This window comes from Trachypithecus francoisi, unplaced genomic scaffold (genome assembly GCF_009764315.1).
Source record: "Trachypithecus francoisi isolate TF-2019V2 unplaced genomic scaffold, Tfra_2.0 Lachesis_group2, whole genome shotgun sequence".
In the NCBI taxonomy this organism is placed as follows: domain Eukaryota; kingdom Metazoa; phylum Chordata; class Mammalia; order Primates; family Cercopithecidae; genus Trachypithecus; species Trachypithecus francoisi.
In genome coordinates, this window is record NW_022681465.1 from 72,616,172 (window position 1) to 72,643,920 (window position 27,749).

A 27,749-nucleotide genomic window follows, 5' to 3' on the forward strand; every position below is an offset into this window, starting at 1 on the left:
GGATGGGTCAGGTCTTCCTTGCCCTCATTCCAGTAAACCTACAACCTTCAGCGTGGGCGTCATGGCCATCGTGAACGTGTGCTGCAGAGATTTTGTTTATGGCCAGTTTTGGGGCCAGTTTATGGCCAGATTTGGGGGCCTGTTTCCAACATCCCAGTGTCTGTTGTTTCCTTCTTTGTGTTCCTAAGTTCTTATTATTCAGCTCCCACTTATAAGTGAGAACATAGGGTAGTTGGTTTTCTGTTCCTGCATTAGTGCTAAGGATGATATCCTCCAGCTCCATTCATGTTCCCACAAAAGACATGATCTCGTCCTTTCTATGGCTGCATAATATTCCATGGTGTATAGGTACCACAATTTCTTTATCTAGTCTGTCATTGATGGGCATTGAGGTTGATTCCATGTCTTTGCTCTTGCAAACAGTGCTGCAGTGAACATTCACATGCATGTGTCTTTATGGTAGAATGCTTTATATTCCTCTGGGTATACCCAGTAATGGGATTGCTGGGTCAAATGGTGGTTCTGCTTTTAGCTCTTTGAGGAATTGCCACACTGCTTTTCACAATGATTAAACTAATTTATATTCTCACCAACAGTGTATAAGGGTTCCCTTTTCTCCACAATCTTGCAAGCATCTTTATTTTTTGACTTTTTAATAATAGCCATTCTGACTGGGTGTGAGATGGTATCTCATTATGGTTTTGATTTGCATTTTTCTAATGATCAGTGGTGTTGAGCTCTTTTTCATAGGCTTGCTGGGTGCATGTATGTCTTCTTTTGAGGTGTGTGTTCATGTCCTTTGTCCACTTTTTAATAGGGCTATTTTTCCCTCGTAAATTTGTTTAAGTTCCTTATAAACGCTAGATATTAGACGTTTGTCAGATTCATAGTTTGCAAATATTTTCTTTTTTTTTTTCTTTTTGGTAAAAGCCATTCTTTTTTTTTTATATTATACTTTAAGTTCTAGGGTACATGTGCATAACGTGCAAGTTTGTTACATATGTATACTTGTGCCGTGTTGGTGTGCTGCACCCATCAACTTGTCAGCACCCATCAACTCGTCATTTACATCAGGTATAACTCCCAATGCAATCCTTCCCCCCCCGGCCCCATAATAGGCCCCAGTGTGTGATGTTCCCCTTCCTGAGTCCAAGTGATCTCATTGTTCGGTTCCCACCTATGAGTGAGAACATGCGGTGTTTGGTTTTCTGTTCTTGCGAAAGTTTGCTGAGAATGATGGTTTCCAGCTGCATCCATGTCCCTACAAAGGACACAAACTCATCCTTTTTTATGGCTGCATAGTATTCCATGGTGTATATGTGCCACATTTTCTTAATCCAGTCTGTCACAGATGGACATTTGGGTTGATTCCAAGTCTTTGCTATTGTGAATAGTGCCTCAATGAACATATGTGTGCATGTGTCTTTATAGCAGCATGATTTATAGTCCTTTGGGTATATACCAGTAATGGGATGGCTGGGTCGTATGGTACTTCTAGTTCTAGATCCTTGAGGAATCGCCATACTGTTTAAATAGGAACACTTCTACACTGTTGGTGGGATTGTAAACTAGTTCAACCATTATGGAAAACAGTTTGCAAATATTTTCTTCTACTCTGTAGATTGTCTGTTTACTCTGCTGATAGTTTATTTTGCTGTGCAGAAGCTCTTAAGTTTAACGCGATTCCATTTGTCAATTTTTGCTTTTGTTGTGATTGCTTTTGGTGTCTTTGTCATGAAATCTTTTGGTCCATTTTTCACTCAGGTTGTTTGTTTATTTTTATTGTTGAGGTTTTTTTTTTTTTTTTTTTTGAGATGGAGTTTTGCTCTTGTTGCCCAGGCTGGAGTGCAGTGGCACGATCTTGTCTCATTGCAACCTCTGCCTTCTGGGTTCAAGCGATTCTCCTGCCTCAGCCTCCCAAGTAGCTGGGATTACAGGCTCCTGCCACCATAGACAGCTAATTTTTGTATCTTTAGTAGAGATGGAGTTTTCCCACGTTGGCCAGACTAGTCTCGAACTCCTGACCTCAGGTGATCCACCTGCCTTGACCTCCCAAAGTGCTGGGATTACCGGCATGAGCCACCATGCCCGGCCTGTTGAGTTTTAAGAGTTCTGTGTTATCTTAGTTTGTTCGGCTGCTATATCAAAATACTATAGATTGAGTGGCTTATAAACAACAGAAATCTATTTTTCACAGTTCTGGAGGCAGACAAGTCTAAGACCAAGGCACCAACTGATTTGGTGTCTGGTGAAGGCTCACTTCCTGGCCCATAGACAGTTGTGTTCTTGCTGTGTCTTCACATAGCAGGAGGGGAGGGGGCACTCTCTAGGGTATCTTTTATAAGGGAACTAGTCCTGTTCATGAGGGCTCCACCCTCATGACCTAATCACCTCCCAAAGGCCACATCTACAAATATGATTACATTGGGAATTAGAGTTTAACATATGAATTTTAGAAGGACACAAATGTTTTCTCTATAGCATTTGCATATTTTGGATAACAGACCTTTATCAGATATTTCTTTTGCAAATGTTTTCTCCTAGTCTGAGGCTTTTTAAAAAAATGTTTTCATTCTCTGAGCAAAAATTATTTAAAAAGTGGTAGTAGTAAGACCTGGTGGGGCTGTGTAACTTTACACTGTTACTTATACATCTCATACCCCACTATAAACTTCTAAATTGGTTAATTTTCTAAAAGTAAGTTTGATGATATTTATTAGAAATCTTTAAAATATTCATTCCCTTAAATCAGTGGTTCTCAACTGGGAGCAGTTTTGCCCCTTGGGGAACATTTGGTAATGTGTGGAGATGCTATTAGTTTTCACAGTGGGTTGGGGAGTACTACTGTCATTTAGTGGGTAGAGACCAGGGATGCTGCTCAACATCCTATAATTCAAAAGGGCAGCCCCCACAAAAACTAGGTGGCCCCAAATGTCAATAGTGTCAAGGTTGAGATACTATCTTAGACACAAGAGCTCTGAATTTACCCAAATAAATAATTGAATGCACCTAAAGATTTATTCATTTACTCTTTTGGAGAGAGCAATAAGTCATTAGTAGTAAAAATGGAAATGTATATACTTGATAAATTTTATAGGTATCCATCTTAGAAACACTGGCACATGTGCGCAAAAAGGCACATACATAGATGTTCTTTTCAGCATTATTTTTACCAGTGATATTTTGAAAATAACTGCAATGTCAATCAATGGAGTAATAGTTAACGTACACGCGTGCTCTGAAAAGCAGAGTTTCGGCCATCCAACTTCCCACTACTCTTTTCTATGATTCTATCCTCCTGCGGGGTTCCTTCTTTGCTGTGGATGGGCTTGGTGGAAGAACAATTCCCAGAACTGGTCTCATCCTGTCGTTTCCCAGTTTAGAAACCAGAAAGGACTGCTCTTTCCTCTCCTGCCGCTTGGTTGAGCCAAGAGGAAGCCACGTGGCCTAAGTCTAGCCAATCAGATGAGACATTAAATTGTGAACAGATTTAATGGCAGAGTGAGAGAGATCGTTAAGAATTAAATCTCTGAGTGGTGACAATCGTAGGTGTATGTGGGGCAGAGGGGAGCTGACTTTTGGCCTCATGGTTCCTGCTGACAGTGCTGGGCTTCTTCTATTTCTCAATCCATTAGAAAAACTTTGGGTTCTGTTATTAAGAACATTGATGATAAGCCCTAGCAGCAGTTCTTTAAATAGATACGTTAGATCTCTGTGAGTTGCAAAGGATCCTAACTGATAAGCTGGAGAATTACATGCAATTGTTAAAAAGAAAGCTTGCCGGTGCATATTAGTAAGAGGAAAATCAAGTTGCAGAATGTTCATTCACTTAAGGAATGTTTATTGTGCTTTTGCCATGACTAGTTTCTGTACTTGGAACAAGATAGACCTGGTCCCTGCCCTTGTGGAGCATTATTTAAGACAGCAATAAATTGCCTAATAATTGTGGGATGACAAATACTGTTTATTATGGCAAGTGTTATATGGAAAAATTTACAGCCATTAAAAATAATGATTTTAATGATTGTAAATATGCTGTTTGTACTATATATATATACTAAGTCAAATAAGACTTAAAATTATTAACATGTATGTATATATACATAATCACTATATATAACAAAACAATTTAAAAATTACATACATATGGCCGGGTGTGGTGGCTCATGCCTGTAATCCTCCCACTTTGGGAGGCCAAGGTGGGCGGATCACGAGGTCAGGAGATGGAGACCATCCTGGCTAACACAGTGAAACCCCGTCTCTACTAAAAAATACAAAAAAATAGCCAGGTGTGGTGGCGAGTGCCTGTAGTCCCAGCTACTCAGGAGGCTGAGACAGGAGAACAGCATGAACTCGGGAGACAGAGCTTGCAGTGAGCCGAGATCACACCACTGTACTCCAGCCTGGACAACAGAGCGGGACTCTGTCTCATTAAAAAAAAAAAAAAAAAAGTTACACATACACAAGGTTGAGCATCCCAAATCCAAAAATCTGAAACCCTAACTGCTCCAGAATCCAACTTTTTGAGCACCAGTATGATGCTCAAGGGAACTGCCCATTGGAGCATTTTGAATTTGAGATGCTCAACAGTTAAGTATATTGCAAATATTCCAAAATTCAAAAAAATCTGAAATTTCAGATAAGGGACGTCAACTGTATAGAAGCACGCACACACACAAAGTTTTTTTAAATTGCACGTGACCAACAGGAGATATACCACAATGCTGTCAAGACTCATTTCTGAATGTTAGAATTAGATATAATGTTTTATGTTTTCTAAATTGTGGCAACCTGTATATATTATTTTATAATTATAAATCTTATCATCTATAACTATGAAGTTACTTAAGATAAATAGATAGTAAAGCATTTGAAATTTTTAAACTTCATTTTATACATAACTATATTTTTGAAATGCCCCACAATAGGAATATCCTAACTATATAAGCGAACACATCTATATAATGTATACATACAACATATATGCTATTGAGTAAATACAAATGTGCCTGTCATCTTACTTTAATACATTTTAAATTTTTAGAGTCAAGTCAGAAGTATTTGTGGTCTATGCTACCCTGTATCTCCCTTTGTTGGTCCCTGACCTATTAGAAGTTACCTGAGAGAATGAGGGCAATAGCTGGACTGATTTATCTACTGATGCCAGGTTGGGAGGGGATAGCAAAGTGAGTGAGGTCAGCTGAGATAGGTGTGGTGTATCAGAAATTGACTGCATTTCTGGAATTATCTTTAAGTAGGCTTTTCATCTATCAGAGAATGCACTCTTAAATCTTGTGTAAGTATACTCAAGGTGGGATGTGTGGAGCTTCTAACACAATCTCTTTTGTTTGGGGGCAGGCAAGGTAGGGGCTCCTCTTGACATCAAGCTGGGCGCATTGAACTGTACGGCTTTCAGCATCCAGTGGAAAATGCCAAGGCATCCTGGGAGCACCATCCTTGGGTACACTGTGAGTCCACGGGCGCGGGAGTTTCCTCAGTGGGTGTGTTGTGTGACTGTATGTCTTTCTCATCCTTGCTTTTTCTAGGTATCTGTCCTTTCATATCAGTAACTGCCCCATTCTCCCTCCATAAAGCTGGAAGAGATGTCCCCCTTTGAAGGATATTTGTAAATGCCCTGAATGTCACATCACACCTGCATTACTCACTTAGGATCTATCCAGTCCTTTCTCTGTTCAGCTGTGGGAAAATATAAACTAAAAGGACGTGATTGTTGCTATTCAATTGCCTATAGTCAAATCTGGAGAATAAAGTATGAACATGGGAAAGAGGAAATCACTGTGGAATGTTGTCAATAAGTACAAAATAATGTAAAGTAAGAAGATGGGTAGGCAAGGTGGAGGAAGCAGCAGAGAATGCATTCTTACCTATCAGAGGCTGCAAACTGGGCTGATATCTTTTCACCAAAATGTTTTCTTTGAATAGTGTTTTTAGAAATGAGTCAACTTTGAGAAGTCAAGATATTTCACATAAATGTTTGGAATTGTGAACTCTCTGGGATATGGGGAGACCTGGCCACACTGGGTCCACATTCCTATCCACCTGCTGGAACTGAGCTGCTCATTTTAGATGAGCTGTAAGACCTCAGTAACACCCCAATCCCACCACCTGCTACTGTCTCCATTTCACCGAGGGACAGTAGCCATTGATAATGGCGCTTGTCCTATTGTTTTCTAAAAGTAGAGGAATACATCTCTGGACTCATGTCTTATCGAAAGTGAGAAAATGAAAGATTACCCGGGCGGCTCATGCATTTTGGGAAAAATAACACGAGCCACGTCCAGACCTCTGCATCTCACTTCATTGATATGTGTCTTCCTCCTGGACTCCGCAGGCTTCTGAGTTTGCAACACCCCCCACCCAACCCAAGTAGGTCTGATGTGTGTTCCCGCAGAACTAGTGCACGTGACATTAGGCGACGCACCTCAGAGCCTGCTGCCACTGTGAGTGTAATTACAACCTTTGATCTTACACAAGCACGGGCTCTGCTCTCACCGGGGTGTCTGCATCTTTTCAAGGTCTTTTACTCTGAAGTTGGCGCAGATAAATCCCTGCAGGAGCAGTCGCACAGCGTGCCTCTCAGCCGGGACATCCCGACCACGGTGAGTTTCTCCATCCTGGCAGCCTCCTCAAAAGCACGTGGGCGCTATTCTGGGGGATTGCTGATTTGGTGTGTGTGCTACTGTACATGTGATAATAACTAATGCTTCTAATAGTCCTTTAGGATTTCCCAATGTCATCCATGTACATTTCCTCTGAACCATGCCAACTACATCTCTGAAAAACAGGCATCTGACGAAAGAGGCCTGGTGTAAATGCTTCCATCCTGGACTCAACCCTATTTTATCATGCAAGAAAACTGCCACCTTACAGCTGGTTTTTCCCCTTCTTTTCTTCATAAAGTTCAGTTCTGTTTTTTTTATCCCAATAAAAGTTTTATACATAATATGACGCATTTGTATCTTCCCAGCTGCCTGAAGACACAGTGCAGAAGAAGAGGATGTAATTTGAAATGTATATTTAAATGGTCCAAGTTGTTTATTTTTTTTTTTCAAGCCCAGCACCCCGTCCTTCCACTAGCCAATTGTTGGGTCCTCATCTATTTTCTTTTCTGTTTCTCCTCAAGGTCTCTTGAGTGAATTTTTGGCCTTAGGCATCTTGTATTTTCTTTTTTTTCACTCCCCTCCCTCATTCTGCCACAACCTCAGGCTAGAGCCTTTTGAATTGCTCTACAAGGAGTTAGCACCAGTGCTTATAACACTATTATAATGGTGGTGGTGGTGGTAGCTCCTATTTGATCCGTGCCTTCTGGTGGCAGCACCTGACAAACAGGCAGCACCTGTTTGTCATCCATGATAAGGAACTATCACTTATTGAGCATCTGTTACCTGGCAGCCACCACCCTTTGCTTTACATTTACTTTGCCACTTACTCTTCACAACTATCCTATGACCTCATTTTATGGACAAGGACACTGAGACTCGGAGAGGTGAAGTAACTTTCCTCAAATCATACATTAGTGAGTAACAGCATCAACTGTAAACTCAGAGCTGACTGACCTCTGAGCCCCAGCCCCTGCTGGTTCTACCAAAGCTCTCATGACTCAGAAGGAATAGATGCACATTTCCAGCTTGCTTTTATTTTGTATGACATGCATTTAAGCTCAAAATAGACTTTTGCTTAAGCATCCAGCATTGGCTGCAGAAGCTGTCAACCTCAGCCTCTATAGTTTACTCTGTCTGAAGAGAGGGAGATGGGTTGGAACTTTCAATAAGCTCATTAACCTCACCAAGAAGCCTGATTGTCCCTAGTAGTGTCCCCAGCCACCCCAGCCTGGTGTCCTGCAGGGCTTACTGCTTGACCTGGAACCCAGTTCAGGTATCAAGAGTGACACAAGACTTTGAGTCTAGACAGTGCCTCTGAAATTGATATCCTGCCCATCATAGAACCTGGGCTGAAAATTGGCATCTCTCTGAAGGTCACTGCTGTATAAACCTAAAACAGGGTTGGGAGGGAGACCAGCACTCTGGACTTTTAGGCCTGTTTCTTCCATTTACAGGTTGGGTAATGTTGGTCAGAGTCACTTAAACTGTCTAAACCTCAACTTTTTTTCCATGATAGAGGTGTAATAATTACTCTCTTGTGAGGACCAAATAAAAGCCACGTGGGTGGTAGTTATCATTCCCGATGACTTATATGTTAAATACATTCTCTCCATTATCAACATCTAGGCATTAGAGTACGCTATCAAATTCTGCATTTGATCATCTTGCCAATTTTGACAAACTTGCATAGGGGCCACTCTATGCCCAACATAAGACAACACACAGTCCCTGTTTGGGGGCAGCTTTCAGTCTTCTGAAAACCACATCCACACAGATAAAACAATTAGGGAGCAATGTAAGATCAGATGTCATTATTAACATGCTGCTTAGTAGACAGGGTTTGAAGAGTGAGAGGTGAGTGTGGGAACAAGTGGTCAAGAGGTGAAAGTTGGGACTGAGGACTGAAGCAGGAACTTTCTGGAAAGGCAGACTCAAGGGAGGGACATCCCAGTTGGAATGGTTTGAGCCCAATGAGCATGAATGTGTCCACACATGTCTCTCTCTCTCTCTCTCTCTCTCTCTCTCTCTCTCTCTTTCTGTGTGTGTGTGTTTGGGGGTAGAGAGGGTTGGGGGTGGGGAGAGTTGCAGAATAAACAGAATGAAAAGAGGAAATCATGACTACACATAAAGGCAGTGATTCAGCAAGGGAGTGGGAGGAGTCTGATATAGCAGAATGTGTCCTGGATTCTGATGGACTTGTGTTCAGATTTCTGCATTTCAACAAAACAGCTGCTTAACCTTACTGGGTCTCAGTTTCCTCATTGACATAACAGGGATCCCAAAAATATCTATATCATAGTGTGTCTGTGGTTCCCAAACTGTGTGCCAGAGTGCTCCAGGGCTCTGCAGCAGGCTTACAGGGGCACAGTAGAATATTTAACATTTTTGAGGAAAACAGCAACATCTGGGTGAATTACTGCATTAGTCCATTCTCATGCTGCTAGTAAAGGCATACTTGACACTGGGTAATTTATAAAGAAAAGAGGTTTAGATGACTCACAGTTCTGCATGGCTGGGGAGGCCTCAGGAGACGTACAATCATGGCGGAAGGCACCTCTTCACAGGGCGGCAGGAGAGGGAATGAGTGCTGAGTGAAGGTGGAAGCCCCTTATAAAATCATCAGCTTTTGTGAGAACTCACTCACTATCACGAGAACCTCATGGGATAAGCCACTTCCATGATTCAGTTACCTCCGGCTGGTCCCACCCTTGACACATGGGGATTATTACAATTCAAGGTGAGATTTGGGTGGAGACATAGAGCCAAATCATATCAACTGTTATTACCAAGTTGTTTGGATATAACTACTTAATAAATGGGCATTTCTTTTGGCATTGAGATGCTATAAATATTACTGACACCCTAAGGGTGGCAAGAACAGAGAAAGTGTTAGGAACTCTGTACTATATCACATTATTCTATAGATAAAGATGTGACTTATAAGGTCATGATGGTAGAACCTTCAGCATGATACCTGGCACAGAATGAGAGCTTAGTAAGTGGTCAGTATGATTCATACTGCAAAGATGTGTGTTTGCTGCCCTTGGCTGTGCATGGCAAAAGGGGCAGGTGCTGTACAGATTTGTTTTATTCATGCAAGTTTTTTGTTTTTACTCTTCATATTGCCTCTGTTTTTTCCCCTCTCCAGGGATAACCTGATCATCAGGCAATTTTTGTAAGCATGTTTTAAAATTTAAACACCTGTCCCAACCCAGGATTCAGGGGATCTCTTTTCATCAAAATGTTGATTTTCCTGCATCTCCCTCTTGCTGATTAAGGCTCAGTGGAGAGTGCCTAGTTCTAGTGTAAGCACAGACAGCTGAATCTACAAGGTGAATTTTTAATCATTTAGAGGAAGCCACTTTTATCCTTGCATGTACTTCTTCATCTCACACAGCAGAGTAGGGTTAAGGGGAACCTCTCTGAAGGTTGAAGTAATTTAAGCTCTGGTTCAAAAGTAGGTGAAACAGATTGAAAAGGAGAGAAAATATTTAACTAGTGAGCACCTCTCTGGAAGTAGCTCCCGCGCCTTTTACCTCCTCTTTTCTCACTCCCTTATTTCCTCTGACAATTCCAGATTGTGTTTTCAGTAAGATAGGACCGATAGATTTGGTTTTCTGGATTGAATACCAAACTGGGGAGTGGATTGACAAATGGTTAATCTGATTTAACTGATAAAATGACCAAAATACCCCGGCTGATAATGTGGAGTTGGGCTGCATTGTTTGATAATCTGCCTTCTAGAAGCTTCCAATTTGGCAGCATTTCAAGCCCACCTTATCTTTTTCTTAAAATAATACCCTCCAGGTTTCCTCCTGGAAAACAAAATAGTAAAACAAATCAGGGCAATCTGGCAAATTTTTTAGAGTTAGAAATAGATAAGAATGTTTAGGATGGTGGTCTTTACACTTTTTGATCATGCATACCATCAGTTAAAAATATTTGAACATGCACCAATATATGTATATTTATGTATTTATAAATTATACATATGCTACTGTACTAATATATTATGTACATTATAAAATCTCACAGAATTTTAAAGGAGGAGATAAAACAGAAATAGAGAGTTCTTGTGTTTTCTTCTGGCATCTCAGTGGGTTGTCTTGCTGTCCCTGGGGATGCACCACCACCCTGCTTTAGAGTCCACTGATTGACCCAGAACTTAGAGAGAGAAAACTTAACCAGGAATCAGAAGACTTGTTCCTGCTCTCTCATCAGAGCAAGGGTGACCTGAGGTGAAGTCACTGAGCTCTTCTGAATTTCTCTTCAACTGTAAAATGAAGGGATGGGGCCAGGCGCAGTGCCTCACGCCTATAATCCCAGCACTTTGGGAGGCCGAGATGGGTGGATCAGGAGTTCGAGACCAGCCTGGCCAACATAGTGAAACCCCATCTCTACTAAGAATACAAAAAAATAATTAGCTGGGTGTGGTGGTAGGTGCCTGTAATCCCAGCTACTTGGGAGTCTGAGGTGGAAGAATCACTTGAACCCTGGAGGCGGAGGTTGCAGTGAGCCGAGATTGTGCCATTGCACTCCAGCCTGGGCAACAAGGGTGAAACTCCATTTCAAAAAAAAAAAAAAGAAGGGATGGACTAGCAATGATTCTCAGCTGGGGGTACCTTTGTCCCCTCCTGGGCATTTTGGTGGACAAGCATCAGGGATGCTAACTTTCCTGCAGTACATAGGACGGATCCACGTAAGGAAGATTTGTCCAGACTCCAAAGCTAATGCTGCCCCTGCAGCAAAGCTCTGGAAAATAACTTCCTGTGACCACCCAGAGAATAGAAATCCCTACAACTCCTCCCTCCACCCTGCTCTGCACAGCCATCCTCAGCGCATTGGAGGAAGGATGCTTGGAAGATAGCACTTTTTTCTTTCTCTGGTGCCTTCCACTGGATGATGCTAGGTGGTCCCAACTCCCACTAAGGCAACTGAGGCCTAGCCTTGACTTGTAGGGTCAACTGTGAGGTTGAATCCAAGTTTACTAGCTATTAATGAAGGTTGTTTTAGAAGAATTATAGACCTTCAGTGTTGAATCTTTGGCCCAGAGGAGCTAAGTGGCATCCCCAAGACCACACAGCTAGGTTAGCAGCAGAACCTGGGTCTCCTGGCTCCCAGTCCAGTTCTCTACTCAATTCATGCCTCCTCTCAACTGTGCTCATCTGAACTAATGAATAAGACAGCCTCTAGCCTTATTTCTGAAGCCAAATGATCTGTATTTCAGGCAGTAGGAGGAGAAAGAACAGCAGCATGTAAGGAGGTAAAGGTGAGGTCTGAAATCAGAGTCAGAGACTTCAGAACAATTCAACATGATTTTGTCAATGCAGAGTGAAAAGTATGTAGTGAAGAATAGCCTTGCTGGGTGCGGTAGCTCATGCCTCTAATCCCAGGACTTTGGGAGGCCGAGGTGGGCAGATCACTTGAAGTCAGGAGTTTGAGACCAGCCTGGCCAACGTGGTGAAACCCCATCTCTACTAAAAATACAAAAATTAGCCGGACATCGTGGTGCATGCTTGTAATCCCAGCTACTCAGGAGGCTGAGGCAAGAGAATCACTTGAACCTGGGAGGCAGTTGCAATGAGCTGGGATCGCAACATTGCACTCCAGTCTGGGCAACAAGAGTGAAACTCTGTCTCAAAAAAAAAGAAGACTCTCATCTTTTCTTGGGCTCTTCTTACTTGGTAACCCAGATTGGTTTTGTATATTGGGTCATGTATTAGATAGATATTAGTCTAGCAGGCCAGAAACTCAAATTAACAGTGTTTCTAATGAGATGTGCATTTACATTCCCCCCGATGGAACTTGTCTGGATGTCACCTTCTGGTGGCTTCACTTGATCAGAGAGCCAGGCTCCTTCCAACTCATTGTTCTACCAACCCCTTGTGCCCTCCTGCCCATGGTCCAGAATGGCTTACGCTGCCACATCCACACTCTGGCCAATAGATAAGGAAAAGAGGAAAGGAAACACACTCCTTCCTTTTAAGGGAGATCTCAAAAGTTGGTGTCAGCATTCTCACTCACAACCTATTGGACAGAATCTAGCCATAGGGCCACACCTGGAGGGAAAGGAGGCTGAGAATGTAGCCTTTGAGTGGCCCAACTGAAATATGAGGACTCTATCATGAGAAAGAAGAGAATGGGATGAGTCATCCAGGTGACAGACCGTGAATGGAGGGAATGGAAAAGGCAGTTGAACATGGGAAAAACCAGGTGCCCGTTTCAGAACTAGTTAGTGATGCTGTGTCTACGAGTCAGGTGATTAGAACTATATAAAGTTTCATGAGGGAAATCAGACCCACGGTTGCCCGCAGTTATATAAACTCTCTGAATACAGTCTCATTGTCTCCAAAATGCAGACAATAGGACTGATCTCTTAGAGTTGTTGTGAAGATTAAAGGAAATAATGGTGTACAGAGATTTTATAAATTCCAAAATGCTATATAAATGAAAACTATAATGATGATAACAATTGTAAGATGAAAGTTTGTTGTTCTGGCAAGCTGTGAAGAAGGCAAGAGTCCTGAAAGTCGCCCGAGCTTTCTCACTGGGCTCAGTGACCAGCCTTGCTTTTCTCTTCTATAGATGTGAATTCACTGCTCGCATGAAGCCGCTCAACAGCGGTGTTGAGCAGACAAATGGGTTTTGCATTTCAGAAAGAACCAGGCAAACACAAAATAGGGGTATTTTGTAGCAAAGCACTCAGCTTCACCCAAAGAATGGTGGGGGAAGGGCCTGGGGGAGACTGTTGAGGTCACTCTGGCCTCTACTCCAGGAAAACAATTTCCCCCACTCTGTTTCTCACTAACTTGTGGGGAAATGAAGCTCAGGAGAGATAAACATCTTGACTTGTCTTCAGACTTCCACAAGGCAACGAAACAAAGCAAAAGACTGTTTCTGTACTTTGAAAAGAGCATGTTCAGCATCTGCCCTAGTTTGATGCAAGCCTGAAGTGGTGATGGTAAGACCTTTAAGGACAGAAATACAAAGATGTATGGTGTGTGGTATTTTACTACAAATTGCAAGGATTATCACAAGTCACAATACATTGAGGATTCCATTTGAGAGGAGAGATGTCAGGGGAGGAAGTGACAGTGAAATCACTGAATTCAACATGTTTCTGTGGCCCTTACTGCTCAGTCCCCTTGATTTTCACCTTTATGCCATTTTCCGGAGTGTCAGTGCAGAAAAAGAGACAGACGGGAAACAGCCGGCTTCTGGGAAGGTCACCCTCTACTCCTCAGAATGCACCCAAGCTGAAGGTAGCACTAATCTTCCATATCCAATAAAGAGTTCCAGTAGTTTTTAATCTATATATGGAACTACAAATAGGATTTTGCTTGGTTTTCAGTGGTAACATTTAAATTTCTGATACATTAACTTCCGTGGTCATAAAGTAGTAATAATCTAGTTTTCTGTGATTATGGTAAGTACTGTTTGTTGTTGATTTAAACATTATTTAATATTTTTTGTACATGTACTGGCCAATTAGAACTTGGGCATTGGTGTCAAATGGAGAAGGGTTCAAATCCCTATTTTGCCACTGACTAAATCTTGAGCAAATTGTGAACTTTTCTGGGCTTAGGTTTTCTCCTCTGTAAATGAAAACAAGAGTGATACCTACCTCATGGAACTGAAGGAAGAATTAAATAAGGCTACATATAGCCTTCTTTCTCTTTGTTCCTGAAACAGAGAAAACACTCATCACTGGTAATTAATGGTAGCTGTGCTTGGTATTGAGCTATATCTACAATACTCTCTGGATCCACGTCACCACCCACACTTCATCCAGCATCATGACTTCCCAGGAGTAAAGAATCCCAAAGCAGAAGCCTGGGAGAGTGCTGTGTTGGTTCGAAAGTGTTTCTGCTTCCATTAGGAAAGCCTGGAGCGTTAGTCGGGAGAGGAGTGAGAACAGAGGGTTGGATCCACCTGCTGCCTCCAGTCTCTTAATCACCAAACTTGGCGTGAAACCTGGAGACAGAAGGTGACGCTCAGGAGCACAGATGCGAGGAAGTAGAGCCGGAGAGGGGATCTGAAGGCAGGTCCACATGTGCAGCAGAGGCCCCTTGTGAAGCCACATGTAGGATGGAGTGGAGATGGGAGGGAGGGAGGGAGGGTGGAGCAGACTGAAGACCCAGGCAAGGAGTCAAAGGGGTGGGAACTCAGGCACCGAGGTGGAAATGGGACAAGGGAGCAGGTCTGAAAGGCATGGTGGGGTGGCTGGAAGGAGGTGGGCAGGAGAGTCAGTCCTGTCCCTGGAGTTGCTAATCCAGGGCCTGGGGCAGGGGTACTGATGCTGTGAGTCAAGATGCAGGGCTCAGTAGTATCAGCTGGCTTCTTGATGAGGTCATCTGTTTACATGAGACATCTTGGCTTGATTTCTTTCTTTCATCATTCATTAGTTCATTTATTCATTCATCAAGAAGCATTGCTTGAGCATTTGCTAGATGCCTGGTAACACTATGCTAAGCTTTGGGATGCCAGAGGAATAAGAACTTGCTTACTGGCTTCAAGTGGGTGGGGACAAGGTGACAAATCAACTGATAATTAAAATACAAGGTGAGCGTTGCTCAGATTGAGGTGCACCAAGGACACCAGGACAGCCTAGAGAAGGGGCACCTAACCAGACTAGGGCAGGGCCAGAGAAATGAGGTAATGTCTCAGCTGATCTGAGTCATGAAGAATGAATAGGGGTGAGCCAGGCAGGAGTAGGGAGAAGGACATTTCATGTAGAGGGAGCAGCAGGTTCAAAGGCCCAGAGGCATTGAATGGCATAAATTTGAGCCCTGCCAAGTTCTTAAGTATGACTGGAATGTAGAATGTAAGGAGGGAACATGGTACGGGATGATGCTGGAAGGATAAACAGGGGGACATGAACATGCTCTTCTGAGGGGTTTTAAAGTATGAAGTATGTGATCAGATTGCGGATTTAGAAAGATAACTAGCATAGCACTGTGGAGTCCAAACTGGAGGTACAGGCAGGGCAGCACTGGTGGCAGAGGAATCAGAGCCCATTGTCATATTTATGAGGACTTGGTCTTCAAGGGCTGTAAGAATGAAATGACAGAAACACATTCAAGTGATATGAAAGAGGTGGAATCTGCTGCATGGGTAACTGATTAGATGGTGGCGAGGGGTGTAGGGTGAACTCATAGAGGAAAGCATCAGGAATTCTGGCCTTGGGTAATGAGTGGGGGGAGAGAGAGAGAGAGAGAGAGAGAGAGAGAGAGAGAGGAGAGAGAGAGAGAGAGAGAGAGAGAGAGAGAGAAGGCAAGCAGTGAAGCTATGTTTTGGTTTGGTTTTGGCAGGAGGAATGATTAGTTGAGCTTTGGTTGTGTTACACTTGGGTTGCTTGGTAGTCTCTGGGTAGAGATGTTCAAGAGGCACTCCATGCCTGGAGACCAGGAGGCAGGCCAGAGCTAGAGGTGCAGAGTTGGGAGATGTCACCCTGAAGGTGGTGCCAGAAGCTAACAGAATGGAAGAGGAGCGTACTCAAGCAAGACTATGAGGGAGAAGAGAAGATGGTGACAGGGTGAACTCCTGGGAAAGAGTAATCCTTACAGGTAGCAGAGAAAGAGGGGTGGATGGAGAGTATTGGAAATGAGCAACACGAGAAGTAGAAGGTGACCACAGAGGAGCAGAGTCATGATTTCCAACGGAGCCAAGAGATTGAAGAAGCAAGGGTGGACAATGGTGTTGAAAGCTGCAACGTGTCATTAAAGACTGAGATCACCCACTGGATTCACTACAGAGTTGTTACAGTGTCTTGGTAAGAACATCTCAATAGGTTTGTAGTGAGAGTGGCCAGGTGGGCGTAAGTTCAGGAGTAAATAGGAGGTGAGGCAACAAAGAGAACTTCAAGAAGGTTGCCTCTGAGGAGAGGATCTAGGGGTGCAGATGTGGTAGGGAATTACTGTTTTTAAGGTGTGAGAGTCTTGAGCATAGCAAATACAGAAGGATCCGAGAGTTACTGTTTTTAAGGTGTGAGATTCTTGAGCATAGTAAATACAGAAGGATCTGGTAGATACTGGATCTAGGGGGATCAGGACAATAGGAGGAGAGGGAACAGATGGGGCAGTTCAGGGCCTGAGAGGTGAGCCAAGCCCTAGAACAGCAGTTCACAAACCTGGCTGCACATTAGAATCACCTGGAGGGCTTTAAACAAATAGATGCCTGGTTCTGTCACCTGTAGATTCTGATTTAAGTGGTCTGGAGTGGAGTTCAGGCATCGTCATTTAGATCAACGAGTGATTCTAATGTGTAATCAGGGTTTAAGAACTACTGTATTAAGTATTCAGTAATTATTTGTTGAATGCTTTAAAAAATCATAGGGATGCCCTTAATTCTTCTTAGCAACAATTAATGTTCAAACATCTGCAAAAGAGGTTGTGAAGAAATTATAAGACATGGTCCCTGCTCTCAAATTGCTTATAATCCCGTAAGAGAAATAGTAATAGTTTTAAATAAATACATTGTAAATGTGTTAAAGTAGTGGCGCAATTTTCAGTAGGATGAGATCACCAGGCCTGTGTGGTCAGGGAAGGTGTCAAAGGGAGAGCTTGGCCTTTGGAGTAGTTCAGGAGCCTAGGTAAGCAGAGAAGAGGAAGGTTCCCACATGCCCAAGACAATAGTCATGACCACTCATTTCCTGAGCACATCTTCCATACTGGCTACTTTACACACAGTATCTCAAATGTTATAATCATGCAAGATGGTTATATGTCACGCCTATTTTACAAAAGAAGAAAGTGAGGCTTAATGAATTTAATATCAAGGACACAGCTAGTAATAAGTGGCAAAATCAGGATTCAAGCCCAGGGCTGGTTGACTACAATGACAGTGCCCTTTCCACTACAATGGGCTGCTGCTTCCCACCAATCAGACCCAGGCTCCCAATTACTGTGTAGCACTGTAGCTTTGGGGACACACCACTTTTGCCAAAGCTCAAGGTGGAGAAAGCCCTCTTTGGCTGGGGCTTCCTGCTCAGGGCCCTTTGTGCAGGGGAAGTACAGACACACACACACACACACACACACACACACACACTTTTAAGAAAGTCTTCCTGGTAGTTATAACGCTGTTTAAAATTTGAGAACTAAAATTCCAGTCCCTACTTTCTAGGTACAAATCAAGACCTCAGTGTGCAGCTGCAGCTATTCCCTGAGCATCTGAAATCTGCAAATGAAAATAAGGAACTGGAGAATTGGAAAGAATCATCACCTGCCTTCCAGCAGCCTGTACTTTAATCAAAGAATTCTGATGTTCACAGTAACATTTGCTAGTGTGAATGTATCCAGTTCTAGGATCATGGATAGATTTCAATAAAGGGCCATCCTCCAGTCTTGGAAAATATGTCATGGTCATTTTTTTCTTGGCAAAGCTTAAAACTGGGCCAGTCCTAGAAAAAGCAAAACATTCTCTATGCCAAGCAATTTCACAGGGACCTCGAGATATAAACCTCATGGAAATCATACAATTTGCTCAAACAAATCTTCTGATTGTTGGCATCTTTCTTGTTTGGTCATTGACAGGAGGAAGTGATTGGAGACTTGAAACCAGGCACTGAATATCGCGTGAGCATAGCAGCTTACAGCCAGGCTGGCAAAGGGCGGCTGAGCTCTCCTCGGCATGTCACCACTATGTCCCAAGGTAAAGTAGGTTCAAATTCGTTAATAGGTGGCAGGCTGCTCATGCATCCTTCATTCAGCAAATATCAGTAGGGACCTCCTGTGTGCCAAGCATTGTGCTAGGCTCTGGGAATTCAGTAGAGAACAAAAGCAAGTACAGCCCCTGCCCTCTCAGAACTTAGTGGGGTAAGTCAAGACATTCCCTCATTAGTGTGTAGTCACAGAGTGTGATAGGTGCTTCAGCACTGTAGGAACATACAACACAGGGATAAAGGAAGAATTCCCTGAAGAGATGACAACTAGTGAAGATCTGACAGGTAAGTAGGAATTAAGAAGGTGAGGAAGGGGAGTGGGAGAAGAGATTTATAGGCAAAGGGAATGTAACTAATGTTTTTAGAGGTGGCACCAAGCTGGACAGTAGGGTACAAAGTTGGGTTGATGGTGGTCACTGCTGGCAAGGAGCTTTTTGTGGAAGGAGAAGCCAATGACAAATGAGTGATAGCAGCACTTCTTTTTTTTTTTTTTTTTGAGACAGTCTCATTCTGTCACCCAGGCTGGAGTGTAGTGGTGCAATCTTGGCTCACTGCAACCTCTACCTCCCGGGTTCAAGCGATTCTTCTGCCTCAGCCTCCCGAGTGGCTGGGTCTATAGGCACACGCCACCACACCTGAGTAATTTTTGCATTTTTAGTGGAAACAGGGTTTCACCATATTGGCCAGGCTGGTCTCAAACTCTTGACCTTGTGATCCACCTGCCTCAGCCTCCCAAAGTACTGGGATTACAGGCATGAGCCACTGCACCTGGTGACAGCAGCACTTCTAAGGACTGCACCGGAGGCTGTGGAGCACACGAGAGGGCACACTTCCTCTGCCCCAGCCTCACAGGCTTTCAGAAGGAGTCCTAGCTTTGGCCTGAGTTACAAAAAAATGCATAGGATTTTGCTAGGAAGAAAAGACAGGAAAGGTCTCCCAAGCAGTTGGAGTAGTGTGAACAAAGGCTAGGAGATGTGTGTGTCTGGATGTGATCAGAAACAGTGGTCACTTGAGGTGATGGGCTCATGGGTGACTCCTACCTCTTTACATAGAAGGGCATTTCCCAAATGACCTACCATTACTATGCATTCTGATTGTCAGGGGCAAAACACACAGAGAAAAGAATGATTGGCAGTGATTGTAAGCATTTAATTTTCCTTGAAGGTAAATATCAGTTCTGACAATACAAACACAGATGTAAGGCTGTTAGGAGTTGAGAATGTGATAGAAGGTTTTCCAGGAAACTTACCACTGTGTGTCCCATGATTAGTGACTGGGACATAATTAATTGGATTTGCAGTCAGGGGTGCAGCCGGGAGAAGGGAAGACCAGTCTCATTGATTCGAACCTCACACAGTGATCAAGTTGTGATTATGTTTTTGTATTTGTTTGGTTTGGGTTTTGAGGCTGTTCTGAACAGAGATATTTTGGGTATAGGAAGCACTCATGCTGTTTATGTATTATATTAAACCTCTCCAACGGCTGAGACCACCAGCCTAGTCTAGTTGTATTTGCTGTCCCACCTAGATTCCTGCCTGCCTCCGGCAGCTCCCCAGCAGCCACATGTCATTGTGGTTTCGGATTCTGAGGTGGCCCTGTCTTGGAAACCTGGAGCAAGTGAAGGAAGCGCCCCTATTCAATACTATTCTGTGGAATTCATCAGGTAAGTCTGTATGTCACATTCAAAAGTCAAATGTGTGCCGGGCATGGTGGCTCACACCTGTAATCCCAGCACTTTGGGAAGCTGAGGTGGGTGGATCACAAGGTCAGGAGATTAAGACCATTCTGGCCAACATGGTGAAACCCTGTATCTACTAAAAATACAAAAATTAGCTGGGCGTGGTGGCATGCACCTGTAATCCCAGCTACTCAGGAGGCTGAGGCAGGAGAAACCCTTGAACCTGGGAGGTGGAGGTTGCAGTGAGCCGAGATCATGTCATTGCACTCCAGCCTGGGCAACAGAGCATGACTCCATCTAAAAAAAAAGAAAAAAGAAAAAAAAAAAAAAAATGTGTAGATGTCAGAATTCCAAGCCTGATGTAAGACAATGAGGAGAGTCACCTCCAGGTCTCTACCGCGTGTATATTTAAGAGTGAACACAGGCTTGGAAGCCCATGTATATACTTGGGCCAGTAATGATCCCCCACCTCTTTGTTGGTGGGTCGTCCAGTAAACCTGTCTGTATCACATACCTCTTCCTCATTTCCCTGGCACAGTCAGAGACTGTTCTAGGCTCTGAAAACTGCTGAGGTACCATTTCTGATAAGCCTGCCTACATTTCAAAGCATGAGCCTTGCCCTCCTGGCTTTGAAATATTATATATCAAAGTAAATATTTGATGATGCTGTTTCTTAGGAGCAGGGGAAAAATCCTTTAAAAACAAGGACAACCCATTGTTTCTTTCATGTCCCTATTGCCTTGGGACAAGTGTCTTGGTTTGGCCTCAACATTTTTCTTTCATCTGCCTCTCCATTTCTTATTATTCAGCTTAGCAGAGGGTAGAGTGACTGGACATTTTTTATAGATATTAAAGCATTTATTCTCAAGTTAGTACTGCTATGTAATTTTAAAGAAATAGAGAAAGGAAAACAAAGGTCAACAGAAAGAATTCCCAGTCTAAGGTATTTCCTCTGAACTCTAGTTGCTGTTTGATTTTGAATGGAAGCAGTGGCTGGTGAGTGAGTCTGGAAACAATGCTTGTAGAGTTGGGATTCTCTACGTTAAAGGTGATGAGGCTTGTCTGAGGCCTGCTGCTTTCTGCATTCATAAAGAGACTGGCTCAGAACCTCATTCCTAAGGTTCTCTGAAACTGGGACAAAGGATTCTCCCAAGATTTGTTTAGCTCTGCTTCTGTGTCTTGACTTCCTAGCCTATTCCCTGGTAATGGAAAGCAGATATTTGTTTCTTCAGAGGTGAGGTACTGCACTGAATCTCTTTAATGCTTGAGTACGGAGCGTTTCACACAGGACTTGTTAAATTGCAAGTGTCAGAAGCATGAAAGGAGAAGATGAGGTAGTAATGCATCAGCTCTTGTAACTGTAAAGTCCAGCAGCAAATCTAAATTCAGGGGAGGCTAGATCCGTGTCAATTCAGCCGTATGACTCCATGCGCCTCTCTGCTTTAGTGGCTTCACATTTAGATGACTTTTCCTATATGGTGGCAAAATGGCCACCAGGCAGTCAAGACCTGCAGTGACCAGCCTATCTCCCTAGGAAGGAGAGTAGCTTTCTCCATGGACCCAGCAAAATCTCAATATTTATTCTCATTGGCCAAGCTGAGGTCCCTTTCCATCCTTTGCACAAGTCACTGTGGCCCGTGTGGGGAGAATTCATTGACTGGTCAGGCACTGGTCATATTCCAAGCTCTGGAATTAACAGCGGGTTATTCACTCAAACCTGGATTACGTGGATTGAGTATTCAAGAGGATTGGATCCTCAAAGGAAAACTGTGGTACAATTACTGGAAAAAAGGGGCACAGATTCTAAGAATTTTTTTTTTTTTATAATGCCCACTGCAAAGCCCCAGAACAATGCTTTGCATTGAAGATAATCTACACCACTGCCATTGAACAGATTTTGTAGGCAAAACCTGGAATATCCCTAAAATAAAAAAGATTCTAATCCTGGTTCCAATACTGGTTAAATGTGCTACACTGAAAATCCTAAAACTTCAGCTTTTTCATCTATAAAACTTGGGGCAAAACTTAACATTTATAATTTACTTCCACAGATACATTAGACAACACCAGCAAAGAAGATGTAATACTTTAAAATTTTGAAAAATGCACAGTTCTGGCCAGTCGCGGTGGCTCACACCTGCAATCCCAGCACTTTGGGAGGTAAAGGCAGGCAGGTCACCTGAGGCCAGGAGTTCGAGACCAGCCTGACCAACATGGTGAAACCCCATCTCTACTAAAAATACAAAACTTAGCCGGGCATGGTAGTGGATGCCTGTAATCCCACCTACTCAGGAGACTGAGGCATGAGAATTGCTTGAACCCAGGGGGCAGAGGTTGCAGTGAGCTGAGATTACACCACTGTACTCCAGCCTGGGGGACAGAATGAGATTCTGTCTCCAAAAAAAAAAAAAAAAAAAGCACAGTTTTTTTATGTTTTTATGGTAGCCTGGAAGATAATCCATGTAACCCTGAGCAAAGGTAAGCATTATTTATTATTAATTTTTTGTTCAAACACATATTTTTAAAATTTTCTCTATATCTATATAAGGTAGAAATGGCAGTTTATTAACCTTGTGTGCACGCCTGAAAGTAGAAGAAGAAAGCGAGTCACTGGATTCAGACAGAAGAACTAGGAGAGAGTGCCGCCTTCTCTATTGGCAGCCGTGTGGCCCCGCACAGATTACTTCCCCTACTGAGCCTTGATGCCTCTCATAGTGTGGAGTCCCCTCAAAAGAGAGCTGCAGATAAGGAATTGGGTGCAAATAATTTATTTGGAAGTGGGAATGAGAGAGTGGGGAGAATGAGACAGGAAAGGAGGATATATATAAGGGTGTGTTAGTTAAGTCACTGCTGTAGGCAATGGGATCTTCACTGGGGTCTTGATTCCATTGAGATCTCTCTGAAACCCACAGAATTCTTCTCACATTGACCGTGAAAAAGGCAGGAGACATGGATCCACTTTGAGCATTGCCCCTGAGGGTATAACTCCCCCACATTTTATGATGAAGGGGGGAGTCCGGAGAGGTGAGGAGTAACAAGAGCACAGCATGTGTCTGAGGTCACATGCTGGCTGCAGGAGGCCAGTCTGAGCCCTCCAAGAACTGTCCATGCCACAGCTGCTGCTGAAATCAGAAGTAGGACAAGGGGAGGTGGCATGACCCCAGAGGCATCGGCTACAAACTCCTTATCTGTAAAACGTGGGCAATGACATCTTCCAGCCTTATAGTGTATGGTTAGGAGGATCAAGTGATGTTCTTGAAAATATGGGAAAGAGAAAGAGCTTTGTGTAAGAAAAAGCTGTGTTGATGTTAAAAACCTACAAAAGTATAAGGTATATGTGGGTGTTATGTACAAGTATAATTCCAATTAAAATGCATTTTAACATTCAGAGCTCTCTAATATCTAATATCTAAGGGGCTCAAGGTCTCAAATTCATATATGTATACTTTGAGGCAGAGTTTCACTGTTGTCACCCAGGCTGGAGTGCAACGGCATGATCTTGGCTTACTGCAACCTCTGCCTCCCGAGTTCAAGTGATTCTCCTGTCTCAGCCTTCTGAGTAGCTGGGATTACAGGCACCCAACACCACGCCTGGCTAATTCTTGTATTTTTGGTAGAGATGGGGTTTCACCATGTTGGTCAGGCTGGTCTCAGACTCCTGACCTCAGGTGATCCACCTGCCTCGGCCTCCCAAAGTGCTAGGATTACAGGCATGAGCCACCGCGCCTGGCTTCTTATGTATATTTTAAAATTGTATGCCGTTCCAACCAACTGCTAATATATATTTATCTCTTTACCTTGACAAATACCTTCACAGTGTCTGGAAGGTTAGCTTCAAATTTAGAATTCTCGTACGTTGTTGAATTCCAAATGGAATATGGGAATATGGGAAGGCCCAGTCGCTTGTTACATCCCCTGTGCTAGGAATTCTGCCTCTATCTCTTCCAGAATTTGTAACTTCAGCCAAGTTATCCTTTCTCAGAACCCCTATTTCCTCCTCTGTAATATCAAGCAAATGCAACCCTCATTGCAGAGCTCTTGCTCATACTCCTCATAAAGTATCTCTACATGTAGACATTCAGTGTGTATCTGTTTCCATCCTACAGTACCATTATTTCCCTTTCACAAAAGTAGAAATTGAGACTCCATTGCATAAGTTACTTTGCCAAGATAAAATGACTGGTTGGGGACAGAATAAAATTAGAACCGAATTCTCCTGACTTCCGGCCCAGTGCTCTTTTTATGAATCCCCAAGTCCTTTCATGTTTGTGACCTACCTTCAGAGATGGAAGCTTAGACCCAGCCTGCCCAGAGCCCTGCTGGCTGAGGAAATGAGAAACCTCATCTTAGGCTGCTGTTTGATGTATTCCTGAAAGAAAGCCTCCGTAGCTTGTTGCAGCATTTAATGTTTGGCTGCAAAATAAATCCATTTGTAAACATCTCGGAGCCTATCCCATTATAAGTGAGTGAATGTATGTTCAGAAAGAGCTTCCCTGGGCTCTAACTCTGAAACTGTAGTTTGTGTGTGCTACGTATGGTCTCAATGTTTATGTCCTCCACAAAACTCATACGTTAAATTCGAACACCCAAGGTGATAGTATTAGAATGAGGTCTTTGGGACATGGTTAGGTCATGAGGGCAGAACCCTCTGGAATAGGATTAGTGCCATTTATAAAAAAGGCCCAGGAGGTCTCTCACCCCTTTCACCATGTAAGACCACAGTGATAAGATGCCATCTATGAACCAGAAAGGAGACCCTCAGCCTGGGCAACATTAAAAAATTAGCCAGGTGTGGTATTGCATACTGTAGTTCCAGCTGCTCAGGAGGCTGAGGCAGGAGGATCACTTGAGCTTCAGAGATCAAGGCTGCAGTGAGCCATGATCATGTCACTACACTCTAGCCTGGGCATCAGAGTAAGACCCTGTCTCAAAAAGAAAAAAGGAAAAGAATGCAGACCCTCACCAGTCAATGGACCCTCACCAGACACTGAATCTGCTGGCATCTTGGACTTCCTGGCCTCCAGAACTGTGAGCAATCAATTTCTGTTGTTTATAAGTTACCTAGTTTATGGTATTCATTATAACAGTCCAAAGAGACTAAGACAGTAAGAAAGGATGAAAGGCTTTGGGTGGGGGGTGGGGGGACCATTGTCTTCAGTTATTTTATTTTCCCCAGAGAGGTCCATTTAATGTTTAATAGTGAATTCCTTTTTCTACTTCCTGTGTACAGAAATACACATGACAGGTTTCTGTGTGAGCCAAAAGGTCCTTATTATTATACATCTAAGAGGCAGGACTCTTAGATTCAGAAGTTATCCTCAGATTCAGATAGCTTAATGTGAAGTTCTTGTCTAAATTCTGTCACTGGAAGGTAAGGTTGCAGTCCTCTCTCTGTCTTCATGGTCACTTCTACATGGGTTACTCTTCTTATTTGCTATTCGGTGGAGATAAAGATTTCAAAGACATTGTTAGGAGATAGTCTAACAAATTTTTTCTTTTCTTTTTTTTTTTTTTGAGATGGAGTCTTGCTCTGTCGCCCAGGCTGGGGTGCAGTGGCTCGATCTCGGCTCACTGCAACCTCTGCCTCCCGGGTTCAAGTGAAATTTTTTTTTTTTTTAATATTCAACTAAACCAGGAAAGCTATCTCACATTTGAAATCCCAGCTACTCAGGAGCTGAGGCAGGAAGACCACTTGAGCCCAAGAGTTTTAGGCTACAGTGAGCTATAATTGTGCCACTGTATTCCAGCTCGGGCAACAGAGTGAGACCTCTGGTTAATAGAAGATTAATCTAAAAATTATGAGACCAGGGTATGGGAGTGCTGACTACTTACTTATTTGCTAGTTTTCATGATATTTCAAGTAGACCTTATGCATAATATGATGATATCTTGAGTTAGGGGCTTAGGACCAAGCAAATTTTTGTTCTTCATCCAGCTTCTACTACTCCCAAAATAGAGGACACCTCAGGTGTGAGCAACCTGAAGGCGCTCTCAGTAACTGCCTCAGAGAAGAGCTTGGTCTCAGGCCCAGGCAGAATAAAAGCTTTTAGATGGCAGGAATCTTCATGATCTCCCCCAAAGTTGGTCTGGAGGCTATTTGTTAGCTTTCTTTGTAGCCATAGATTTTTAGAAAAGATCTGAAGAGGCAAGTTCTGAGTAAGCCTTCAGGCCGTAACATATTTTGCAGTGTTTTAAACACTTTTACTTGCTTTTTTAAAACACAAAAGCCATGTGTTTGAGGTGAAGGAGAATATTTCTTTTCTAAAGTGACACTGAAAATTTCTTTGGGGGCAGCAATGCTTAGTGTTTATTAAAAGAAGAACCAAGCATAAATACAGCTACGTATGTTTTGAAATATCTTGGCTATAAATATCTGAGAAACCTTCCTCCTTCTGCCTAAAAATTTCCCCAGGGTAAGTGCCTTTCTCATAAGCAAATAATATATAGTATGGTGGCAATGAAAACCAAAGACCTGGAAAAACGTTCCTCATCACTGAAGTTCCAATTGGGGTGCCATCCTGTCGTATGCTGTCTATCGAGTTGGATAAAGGTGAAAAATAGTTTTCATTTAACTTACCTACAGTTTTTCTGAAGGTGTCACCTTATTGGCTAAAACTGCTTCAGAGCTTTGCATTGTTACCTGCTGGACAGGGCAGGCTAAAGCTCAGCAACAGTTGTTTTTAGTTTAAAATTCCACCATTGGCCAGGTGCTGTGGCTCATGCCTGTAATCCCAGTAATCCCAGTTCCAAAGAGGCAGATAACTTGAGGCCAGGAGTTTGAGACCAGCCTTACCAACATGGTGAAACCCCATCCCTACTAAAAATACAAAAATTAGCCGGGGGTGGTGGCACATGCCTGTAATCCCAGCTACTCGGGAGGCTGAGGCACAAGAATTGCTTGAACCCAGGAGGCGGAGATTGCAGTGAACCTAGATCACCCCACTGCGCTCCAGTCTGGGCGACAGAGTGAGACTCAGACACACACACACACACACACACACACACACACACACACAAAGTCTACTATTGGCTTATTTTGGGTACATGTGAAAGTTCAGAACATGTCTGTGTATGCTTTAGGGATTCAGGTCAAGAAACATTGATCTCTAAATCTCAACGTAAGATATTTATATTAATAAGTGAGAAGGAGCAATGCTTCCCTTCTTCTTCCTTTCCGACTTTTCTGCCTAAATAATTCTCTGGTCCCTGGCAGATGCCTTCCATAATAAGACTTGAAGAATTCATCTTCACACAGGGCTGCTTCTAGGTGGATTGCAGCACCTACATATTGGTTTCATTTGAGAATTTCAAGGTCATGCAACCTGGGTGGGTTTTTTAAAGTATTACTCGCAAATTGATATTTTTGTTAAAAGTCATCTCTCCTTCCATCTCATCATAGACTTCCATATTCTGTAAGTAACAAAGAAACTTAATTAGTTTTCTCACAGGAAGTGACCCTGCAAAGGCTGTTACAGAAATGAAGATCAAGTCTGGGATTCAGAATGGAAGCTGAACAGAGGATGGATTTTCTTTGAACAGTTGTAAGGGATGATGTGATTTGACTCATGGTCAAGGTCAAAAGCTGTGAAGGTTAAAGGAGTTTCTCATTCAGAATTGAGGCTTATAGCCTGATTCATGGTATCATCTCTTGAGGTTTTAAGTGTGTACAAATGTGGAATCAGAAGAGACAGTTCTGAACCAGCCTCTAAGCCTGGCGAAGTTGCTTGATTCCAGTCCTCAGTTTCTTTCTCTGCAAATTAAGGCATGCTGGATACGTGACATCTCA

At 43.0% G+C, this 27,749-nt stretch overlaps 1 protein-coding gene across 4 annotated transcripts in view; it reads left to right on the plus strand.

The window, feature by feature from the left end:
* The window catches only part of EGFLAM (EGF like, fibronectin type III and laminin G domains), a 201,225-nt gene that overhangs the window by 75,444 nt on the left and 98,032 nt on the right, over positions 1 to 27,749 (plus strand). For all 4 annotated transcript variants that reach the window (XM_033179402.1, XM_033179399.1, XM_033179400.1 and 1 more), the window contains exons 2-5: positions 5,359 to 5,468; positions 6,537 to 6,620; positions 18,158 to 18,275; positions 19,813 to 19,948. In XM_033179402.1, coding sequence (XP_033035293.1) covers positions 5,359 to 5,468; positions 6,537 to 6,620; positions 18,158 to 18,275; positions 19,813 to 19,948 — 448 coding nt within the window. The remainder of the gene's footprint in view (positions 1 to 5,358; positions 5,469 to 6,536; positions 6,621 to 18,157; positions 18,276 to 19,812; positions 19,949 to 27,749) is intronic.